Source organism: Sturnira hondurensis, unplaced genomic scaffold (assembly GCF_014824575.4).
Source record: "Sturnira hondurensis isolate 20B ecotype Veracruz unplaced genomic scaffold, ASM1482457v3 Scaffold0003874, whole genome shotgun sequence".
NCBI lineage: Eukaryota > Metazoa > Chordata > Mammalia > Chiroptera > Phyllostomidae > Sturnira > Sturnira hondurensis.
In genome coordinates this window covers 6,429,473-6,440,033 of record NW_028076505.1, presented here as the reverse complement: position 1 = coordinate 6,440,033, position 10,561 = coordinate 6,429,473, and the positions used below count along the sequence as shown (strand labels likewise).

Below are 10,561 nucleotides of genomic sequence, written 5' to 3'. Positions count from 1 at the left end.
AAATGCCTACCACCAGTAAGGTACTATGCTCATTTATTTGAAGAATATGAAGGTCTCATTTTCTTCTAACACCCAGGATGATTTTATATATATATATATATTTAATCATTTATTATATGATTATTATATGATCATTTATTATATGATTATTTAATATATATATATATATTAAAAGGGAACTGAAGCATGGCAGTTCATGGGCCTAAAAAATAACATTACAGATAATCTAGTCAAAAGCTTGATCTAATTCTCTGCTTTTATTAAAATGGTTCACTGTTTCTCTACACTGACTGCTCCAAAATAATACCAGGAAAGCATCCTATTAGTTTTATTTACCTTAACATGTGCTCTAGACTAGCATAAGTATTTGATGATAAGACAGTGGGTCAACAAATGAAGTATCATATATAAAATACAAATAAAAGTTTATTGTACAAAATTAAGGCCTTCACATTTCATATTTCACTAGTAGGCTAAAGAAAGACTAGGTAATTTTTAAAAACCTACACAAAAATTTCACTTTTACTTCCTCCCACCCCCAACTATTAAAACGGTCTGACCAAATGTCATCAAAACAAACACTATAAATAACACCAAGTCCTTTAAAGACAAGCATCCCAAATGTTACTTCTTGGCATAGGTAATCTTCATGGCATGGGACGGTGTGATCTTAAATCCTTGCAAAGCATCCCTGGCAGCTCCAGCCTGCCCATCATTTTCAAATTCAACAAATGCAATGTCATGCCTCCCGGGTACCAAACGTACTTCCTTGAAACCAGGGAACCTTTAAACAAAAACAATTTGTATATATGTGAATATATAAATGACATCAAATACATAAATATCTATTCTGTGTTTAAATTTATTCAGTAACTTCCTGAAAAGTATCATATCCTACCATGAATCCTGAGTAGGGTAAAAAAACATAAAATATAATTAATACCATAATAATTAAACTCTAATTAACAACATGAAAGAATTATAGGAATAATGTAAGCTAAAAATATTTTTGACACTATATTAAAGTCTTTTTTTCTGTTTTACACATCAATCAGAATAATTTAAAAATTAGAGGTAATTTAGCTTTTTATTTGCTAAAAACTGGCAGGCTGACTTCAATTCATGATTAATCCCAGATCAAACTAATGAATCTCTAATTAATTACTGCTGTATGGTACACAAATAGAGTCAATCCATGGAAGTGCTATTTCTCCTGACAGAAGGCTCTTGGAAGACAGACTTAAAAAAAAAAGACCAACTTACTGATTAAACAGCATGGATAACATCATCTCATTAGTCTCTTCTGGTAGATTATTAAGGAATAAAATATAGTTTGGAGGGTAATCAGGGACCTATTAAAAAGAAAAAAGGCAAAGGTAGCGTGTAAGCATAAAAAGTACTGTAAACTAACCTTGAGAGAGCTACACTGCAGATTATTAAGGCTTATGAAACCTTACTGCATCAAACACTGAGGCTGAAAATCAATGACACCAGAGAAATAAATACAAACCTAACATTAACTAAGCAAAGCAGACATTCAAATCACTTAACACAAATCTGGCAAATTATCAATCTTACCAGTTTTGACGTATTTAACAATATTTCAGTATCTGGAAGTCATAACCAGAGGAGTTTGTCGTCTGGGTTACATAACTGGAAGACCGTGACAAAACTGGAGAAGGCAGCAATGCCCCTGCCCCTCAGCTGGTCACCCTAGCAGTAACACAGACACTCAATTCCCTGTATTATCGTTTACTGCCTCCTGGCATTTAAGAAGATTGAGAACCACTACTTGGTGACTTCTAATGTTTTCTGCAAGTAAATGAAATATACTTAGCACCTAGTTACACACAAATTAGGTAGCAAACAAGCACTGTTACTTAGGTTTTAACTATTCGATACTCCACCCTGAGTTTATGGGAACTATAGTGAGATCATCTTGTATATAAGAAAAAGCTTCTCTATCTTCATGAAAAAATAAAAAGGAAGTGTAAAGAATAACTTAAGTGAACAACTTAAGGCTTAGAGAATTCAGTCCTGGCATTTCTGAACTGGATTATAATGATTAAAAAAGTTCAAGTTCTTAGGTAATATAAGAAAATACAAATAACTTGAAATCAGAGCAGCAAAACTTCAATGATGCAAGGAATTCTCTAATTTAAGAATCTTATAAGACCCTAGAAACCTAGGAAGCAAGAAGGAAACTGTGAGTATATAACTGAGGTTTTCTCTCTGAGGCCTTTAACTGAGGTTTTCTCTCTGAGGCCTTTAGCAAGGAGATCTGGAAAGATCTCCTATACACCTAACACGCCTGTGTGTGTTGTAACACACCTGTACAAGGAGACAAATACATTTGTGCTGAGCAAGAGCAAGCAAGGGTAAATGGGAACAGCTTTGTGTGAGTCTGTTAGAAAAGATGGTTTAGTTAGTATCTTCAGCTAACTGGAACGGAAACAGCCCATCACCTGGCCAGTTTCCTCAAACTGTGTGTCTATAGAGCCCTGGGTTACACACTGTGGGGAAAACAAAAACATTTGCTTCCAGCCCTCACAGCTTAAAACCCATCTTCTGATTTCCTCACTGACTCATTAGGTAAAGTAAGGAATAAAGTCAGGCTTGGTTTTCCCCCTCCTAAAGGAAATTAGTATGTTCTAAGTTTCTACACTCTAAGTTTCTACATTAAAGTGTTACATAATTCAATGTTCTATCTTACCGATAGAATTATTTTCAGTTTTTGGAAATATCAGATTGCTGTATATTATTGCTATTGCTTTCTATAAAGTTTTATTTTAAAGCACTACGCAGAGAAAAAAAACACTACCTGAGGATTTGGTGTTGCATTTCCTTGGGTATTAGCTGAATTCAGTGCTCCCTAAACAAAAGAAACAGAGAAAGAGTTAAAATATTCAATCCCTCTAAGAAAAGGCAGCATGTGTTTATATTGCTGCATACGAGTAACATTAAACAGACTTCATATTCCATTTAATTTTAAGGGTTTACATCTGTTCTGTCAGGTGTGGCTCAGTACACTGAGTGCTGGCCTGTGAACTGAAATATTGCCGGTTCGAATCCCAGTCAAGGCACATGTCTGGGTTACAGGCCAGGTCCCCAGTGGGGCTATGGGAGGGGCAATCACACACTGATGTTTCTCACCCTCTCTAAAAATAAATAAACTCTTTAATTTAAAAAAAAACAAACTTACACCTTAGCTCAAACTTAAACATTCATATATTTAGTTTGTCAAGTATTTTTGAAAAGTCTAGCCATAAATTTGAAAGACTATGTCGTAAAATTTAACCTCTATGTCTTAAAATTTGAAATTCTAGAAGTAACTTCTTTTGGATAATAATTTCACTTTTATCTGTTATTTTAAATTAAATTTTGAATTCCTAAATTGTTCAAAGAAAGCAGCTTTAAGTGGAGTAGTCATCATTATAGGTAGTATCTACAGTACCACTTACAGACAGCAGAACTTGAGAAATAAGCCAAAAGATATTAATATATTCTGTGAATGGTGAACAAATGTCATACAAATTCAAATAAAACTGTTAAATATAAATCTGCATATGTCAAGGCGTATCTTCTAATTTGATTAAACATAAATATTGGAACTTTAAAACTCAACCAGTCTAGTTTCTTAAAAATCCACCTTTTAAACACACATATTCATAAACACACATATTCATGAATACCTCAAACACCATCCCTCAGGTGGAAGACAGGCATCCCTATCAAATTTTTAGCACCAAAAAAAGAGGAACTTTGTCCATCTTACCTGACCAGGCTTTTTATTAGCAGTAATTGCTGTCTGTTCCACAGTTTTGGCTTTTTTCTTTTCTTTTTTCTTCTCTTTGTCAGCAAAGGTGCCACGCATTTTAGATATTATATCAGAATCTGTTTTTGCATACTGGATTCGCTGTTTTAATTATTTGAAAATAAATTACTTTTCATTAGGTTGAAGGTTGTTTATACCAGTCATTAATATTTCAAATTTCATTATCCAAATACACTACAAGTACACCCAAATACACTAGGAGTATAATTTTATACTCATCCCTAAGGAAACCTGTCAAATATACTGAGTGCCAAATGAAAATAAATCATGGCCTCTGGTTACACAAAGTTAGAATCAACTGTGTTTATAAGAAGAAAAAACCATATATTTTCATAAGAAAAATGGGACTGTGAAATACTTGTACCACTGCTTCTCTCCATTTAATAAAAGAATAGAGAAAATGCACTATAAAGTTGCTTATCCTTAGCAGAGGCTCTCAGCAGATGGGCAATTAGCTGTGAAATGTATCACTTGAAATTAACTTTGTTACTTCCAAAATTAAAGCACAAGATTGGGAATGACTTTCTCTTCAATCTATTATTCTTACATAAAATGACTACCGGTGGCATCAGCTTAAACTTAAAATGCCTTGAAAGGTAACAAAAGCATGGCATCCCAACTCTGCAATCAGGCCACCTGCTCATTTTCACTAGGCCACAGTCAGCAGGAACAGTATGTACAAGTAGGAAGCAGGTAAACACTGAAAAACACTGGTCTAGAAGAGTGTTTTCAGTAACTATTACAGAAATGTGCACTGCAATTACCAGGAGAGCTTATGAAAGTGCAGGTTCCAATGCAGTAAGTCTGGGTGAGGCCTGAGATTCTACACTTCTAAGAAGGACAAAGGAGACGGTAACACTGCTAGAATGGGACCACACTCTGAGGAGTATTTAGACCCTGACCGAAAACATTATCACAGAGCAGAAGTCAACACAATTAACCATTCCAAAATGTCTGCTATGAGTTAAACAGTTATCTATGGTATACAATACCACAACCATCCCTTCAAGGGAAACATTTCTTCCCTGGAGTCAAAACAGCTGAACTGTCTCAAAAGAGCATATAAAAACACAACAATCAAAACACATAAATTACTATTTAAAACTGCCTTGTACAGCAAGAATTCAATCTCAATCTGAAGGGAACAAGTTACATTTTATAGTAGTATGGATTTGAAAGCAAGAAATCTGTCAAATACAAGAGCAATTCTTTTTCTTTTCATTTACTTCAGCTAGAGATGAAAGTACTGGAGAAACAGGAGGGGACCAAGCCCACAGGTGGGCTGAGTACACAGGTGTTCTCTGGCTGGCCTGGGCTGCTGTGCTAGAGTAGCTCTGAGTGCACTTATCCCTGCAAGCAACTCTGCTAGTCTCAGCAATCATCTAACCAAAGGTAGGCTGACAGCCCACACTAACTCAGACAAATTCATTCCAAGGATTCTCTCCCTTCCTGGCTCTTATATTATCTTCCTCTAAGTAGATCTCGTGTCTGTCCTTTTGACAATCACCTGTGACAATCTCTGACTCTACACATTACCCTTACCTGGCTGGACTAGACCAGTGCTCACCAGAGGCAATTTTGCCCACTAAGGGACAGCTTGCACTGTTAACTGGAGACACTGTTGGTTGTCGGGAAACTGGCACGTAGTGGCCTGAGGTCAGCAGTGCTGTCGAACACTCTACAATGAACAAGACAGCCCTCCACCAACAACAAAATTATTCAGTTCAAACTGTCAAAGTGCCAGGGCTGAAAAACCCTGGTCTAGACTTACTACGGATAAAAAAATAAAAGCCCACCTGCAGCTTCAAGAGGCAAGATTTACATTTAAGCCAAATGTTTCATGACAGCAGCCCTTAGAATGATGCTACTTTATTAAGGTATTTTTGGCATTAAATGCTAAAATGTCCTTGAATCACAAAAAATAATCTTGGTCTGAGTTCTAAGTTATAGCCAGGTTTCGTTCACTTCTGATTGGTATGTTGGAGTTACAACAGAAGGGCAACTATAACCGCCTAAATAAATACAAGCAAGACGGCTCAGAGAAGGTTCTCCTGCTTCCAGGATGCTGAAGGGCTGGCAGGTATGTGCTGCCTTCCCGAAGGCAGAGAATGGACATCCTAATACCTTTAATGTAAGATCGGTCTGTGAACTTTTCCCACTGATTTAAACTAAATTACTTGACAAGGCGAAGTGGTGCCAAACACAGCAAATAACTTCCAGCTTTCCTGTATCTGAGTAACAGGCACACACAAGCCTGTCATTTCAATTCAGCAAAAAAAAAAAAATCCTAAAAACCTTCCTGAAGGAAGAAATTACCCCTTATATTAATGTAATTTTAGATCTAAACTAAAACCTAGTCTTATACTCCTGCCAACTGAGATCTCAATTATGCTATTTCTTTATACTACTAAGATAAGCTGGTTTCGGGAAGTGCCAATTTACTGAAAACTAGGGTATGTGGGCACAATCCCACAGTTTTCTGAGACAGACCTTTCTATACATATTATGGCCAGACAGGTGGGAAGCGATGGGAAGCATAGCTGGATAGAGGATAAGAAGAAAACAGGCTCTAGTAACACACAAAAAGTGCTCATTCCTAAATTAAACAGTGTGGTATAAAGATCCACAAGCTACTGACATTGGCCAAGGCTGCCTGCTTTTGTAGATTAGGTCTTTAGGGAACAAAATCACACCCATTCATTTGCATAACATCTAGGGCTGCTTTTCTTGCTACAAAAGCACTTAAAAGATCAGCTGGGTCATAAAGCCTAAAATATTTATTACCTTGCCCTTTACAGATAGTGTGCTGACTCCTGGGTTAGGAAAAGAACAATTCCAATACTAAACGCTAAGAGATTAGCTGTCAATCTCCTGATGCTGTACTGGTTATATTAAGAATAACCTAGATAAGTAACTACCTTTTCTGTGCCTGATTCTTCATCTGTAAAATAAAGGAATTAGACCAGTGGTCTGCACTACAGACTATGGGCCTATTCCAGCCTTTGGCCTGTTTTTGTATGGCCTATGAATAAAGGACTTAGCACTTTTTTTTAGAACAATTTTAAAGGGTTGTTAAAAATAAACTACGCACACAAAAAAGTATGTAACAGAAACCGTATGTGACCCACAAAGCGTAAAATAATTATTACCTGGTCTTTACAGAGTTTTTGCTGACCTCTGAATTAGACCAACAAATATCCAATCTGTTTACATTTCACTGGTAGTGAAACTGAACACAGGCACAGAATCAGTTAATGACAGACCAGAATGAGGACCTGTGCCCTTGAAATGTTCAGCTTTGGCTCTTTCCCCATCGCCCTTCCCAGTTCCAGAAGAAAAGCACTTTGGAATCCACACCCAAGGTGCTGTATACTCAGTCACACAAGTAGAACCCTTTGCTTTACACTCTGACCCAATCCTCTACCATCTCTGACTTAAACCAGGGGCCTGCTAACTGAGTTCCCTACTTTCCCTCTGGCCCTCCCACAATCCAATCTTTATTTAGCAGTGAATCTCATTATATCACTCCTGAGCTTGAAACTTTCCATGAATAACTATTTCATTTATTAATAAAACTTATGAATATAAGTCTATGAATTATCCTTAGATCATTGCTTTATCTAGACTGCATGGCTTCTGACATGTAATATTTCACTGTGGTGGTTTTTGAACCTTCCTAAATCTAAAATACTAGATCTCCTTTTTGACTCATAGTTTTTTTCTTGTGTTGCTTTACAAGTTTATGAATAGAACTTTCCTTTTAATCTATTATTAATTTTGCATTGTTCGAGATAAGAATACTGCCCATACTGTAATTATTTTTAAAAATAGTCTACATCTCAATCTATTTTATTTTTGCCCACATGAACTGTCATAAATTACAAAGTAAATTATAAACTCTTACCACTGTTTCTATAAAAATAAGTAAAGTAACACCAAATTCCCTCTAACATAATTAAAAGCAGAAAGCAATAGCTATAGTTTTAGGTGTATATTCACAAATCTAAAATACCATTAATAGAGATTAAAACCAAGATACTAATATCAACTTACCATTGGTTTACCGTAAAATGGAAATCCTTGTAACTGTCTTAGGGCATTTGTGGATGAACCCAGTTCTTTAAATATAACAAAGGCTTGACCCCGCATCTTCATGGTCTTTAAAGCCACAATATCTACCACATGCCCAAACTGAGAAAACAGGGCATACAGGGATCTCTTCAGTTCTGTGTAAAATTAGAGGGGGGACAACTTATTTGTGAATAAAACAATGACAAAGTTCTTCATTAAATGATACTGCATTAAATGCCACCCTCACCACTCACTTATTCATTTATACAAAATTACACATTTTAAAAACATCACACTATTTTCACTGGCTTTCTGACTTACAAAATTATCTGAAATTATTTTATCTATGAGTGAAAATGGATTCAAGTTGAGAACTGAGAACAATAGAAGCAACATATCTTCTATTTGGATTTTTAAGAAGCCTTAAAATCCTTACCCTAATAGGGATAAACCATTATTTCAGACACTGAGAAAGATGACTAGGTGAGTAGTGTTTAAGCAGTACGATTTTTAAGATGGAAGTAATTAAACACACTTGGGTGTTTAGAAACCTTCCTGAAGAGCACTTACCTTCTTTTTTAATTTTGTCATTCATATTGTTGATATAAATTGTATGGTTTGGTCTGATATCCATCTTTTGGGTTAAAGTGTTCAAATACCCTAAAGAGACAGTAAATATTCTGTTATAAACAGGGAAGATTTAACTTGTACCCTAATGTGACATTAGAACACAACACAAGAGTTATAAACTTTTCAGTTCTCTTTCAGCCTCTCCTACTCTTGCTAGCCCTCTTTTTTAAAAAGAATAAAACTTTATGGAGCACTAGTACCTAACCAGATTTTAACAACATTACATTATCCAATACATTTTAATAATTACCTTTCACTATGACAAGTGATACTGTTTTTCCATCTGCCTAATAGAATAACTTTTCTTTCTTAATTATTTAAAATCTGAGATTTGAAGAAAAGTGAAAAAGAAACTAGCAAGTGTACATCCAGTAAAAATCATTAAAACTACTTGCCACGAACTATTTCATGTGTACACGTACAAAGCACTTTATCTATTAATTTATACACACCGTTACTAATTGTACTAATTCCAAAGTTATCTCTAGTCAATTTGAAGGAATGGAGCAGACAGCAGTACTGCATAATGGTCAAGAGCTCAGATTCTAGTACCAGCCAGGTCTGAATTCAAACCCTGTCTTGCTTCTTACTACCTGTTTGACTGGGGTCAAGTTCCTTAATCCCTCGGGTCCACATCTGTCAGGTGGGGATGATGGAACAGCATTTACCCAGTAGAACTAAGAAGTTCTCTGCCTGGGCAGTAAGTGCTTAAAGCAATTGTTTAAATATTAAGGGACTTGGTTAAGGTCACATAGGTAGTAAGCAGAAGGCCTGGGAATTCAGGTCGTCTTGTGGTCTCGCACTTTTCTTTCACACTGACCTCACTACTTCATTGCATATATTGTCTTTAGTTGCAAATTCTGACTTTGCTTTTATCCTAGGTTGTCCTACATATTCATTAACTTCACAAATAATACAACTTCTTCCACTGCCTGTGAACAGCACACGATGACTGAAAAGGGACTGTATTTGTTCGGGCAATACATGAAAAGTAATGCTTCTCACGACCCCCTAAACTGAAACCTGGAGGGCTGAGTCGCCCATACAACAAGAGGAAAGAGAGCGGTCAAACCGAAAGAAGAGATCGGAGGGAAGGCGCTCATTCGATGTTTGATGGTAGCCTTAGACTAGTGCGGAGGCACCTGGAGTAGCTTCCCAATCCAAAAGGGAGCCTCTGGTTGGTACGTGAAAGCTCAGAGCGAGCTGTAAATTCACACGAGCGAAGGGGCTTTAATTATCCCTCACTCCGTACTCCGTATCTCTCCTTTCCTGACAGACACACTCCCCCAGGGTTCCAGTCTGAAGCCTAAGGAAGCATCCACGTGACCCAGTCACAACCTACGGAAAATGCTCTCTGCCTAGCGAGACCAGCGCGGAAGTCACCATTCCTCCGTCGCCCACTAGTCTAGCCTTCCACAAACCCCGGGCCGGACGCACTATTCCCCGCTCCCACAGGGAAGCACTGGGCAAAGCTTCAACTTGCAGCTGCCACAACAGAAACAGCGAGGGAGAATGCACTTAAACTGACCTGAGAACCACGCGTTGTCCCTTAGGAAACAAAAGCCCGAAACGGAACAGAAACCGGAAGTAACTGTATCAGGCCCCTCAATCGAGCGCCGATAGGCTGTGACGCTGAACACAGAATCGATCGATGATGCGCCACTACGGCACATGGGACTCTCTACGCATGCGCATCCTGGCGCGCCGGAAGAAAATATTCGAAGAGGGAATGGGGGAGGGGAGGGGACTTGTGGGAGCCCTGTGGGATGAAACAAATTTGGGGGTTGTGGAGGGAGAGGATAGAGAACAGTGATTCATTTACCCCACCACGACATTTCGCGGCTTTACCCCACACAAAGCTACCTTCCGTCTTTCCAAATTCTGCACAGATTTACAGGCACAATCCCCCAAGGCCACTACCAGGGCGGGTAACCTAGTTTCGCCCTTCTCTGGGCTTTGGTTGTCCCGGGTTTAACTTCACGTTCCGGGTAACCAATACTCCCACAAGTCTCCTCCGGTTCCGGG

At 37.6% G+C, this 10,561-nt stretch overlaps 1 protein-coding gene across 1 annotated transcript; it reads right to left on the bottom strand.

Annotated features, from left to right (window-relative positions):
- Positions 1-413: 413 nt before the first annotated feature.
- Positions 414-10,158, bottom strand: SNRPB2 (small nuclear ribonucleoprotein polypeptide B2). Its single transcript, XM_037043082.1, has 7 exons — positions 10,065-10,158; positions 8,477-8,566; positions 7,889-8,061; positions 3,776-3,916; positions 2,822-2,872; positions 1,264-1,352; positions 414-784 (listed from the first exon to the last, which is right to left on the bottom strand). The coding sequence occupies exons 2-7, from the start codon at positions 8,538-8,540 to the stop codon at positions 625-627; spliced, it is 678 nt and encodes a 225-aa protein (XP_036898977.1). The 5' UTR covers positions 8,541-8,566; positions 10,065-10,158; the 3' UTR covers positions 414-624.
- Positions 10,159-10,561: the final 403 nt, after the last annotated feature.

Bases quoted from the DNA above. Each gene is read 5' to 3' on its own strand.
- SNRPB2 (XM_037043082.1), bottom strand. From the start codon at position 8,540: ATGGATATCAGACCAAACCATACAATTTATATCAACAATATGAATGAC. The intron at 8,062-8,476 runs GTAAGTGCTCTT...AATTTTACACAG, and splicing joins TGACAAAATTAAAAAAGAAG to AACTGAAGAGATCCCTGTAT. The intron at 2,873-3,775 runs GTAAGATGGACA...TCTTTTGTTTAG, and splicing joins CTAATAAAAAGCCTGGTCAG to GGAGCACTGAATTCAGCTAA.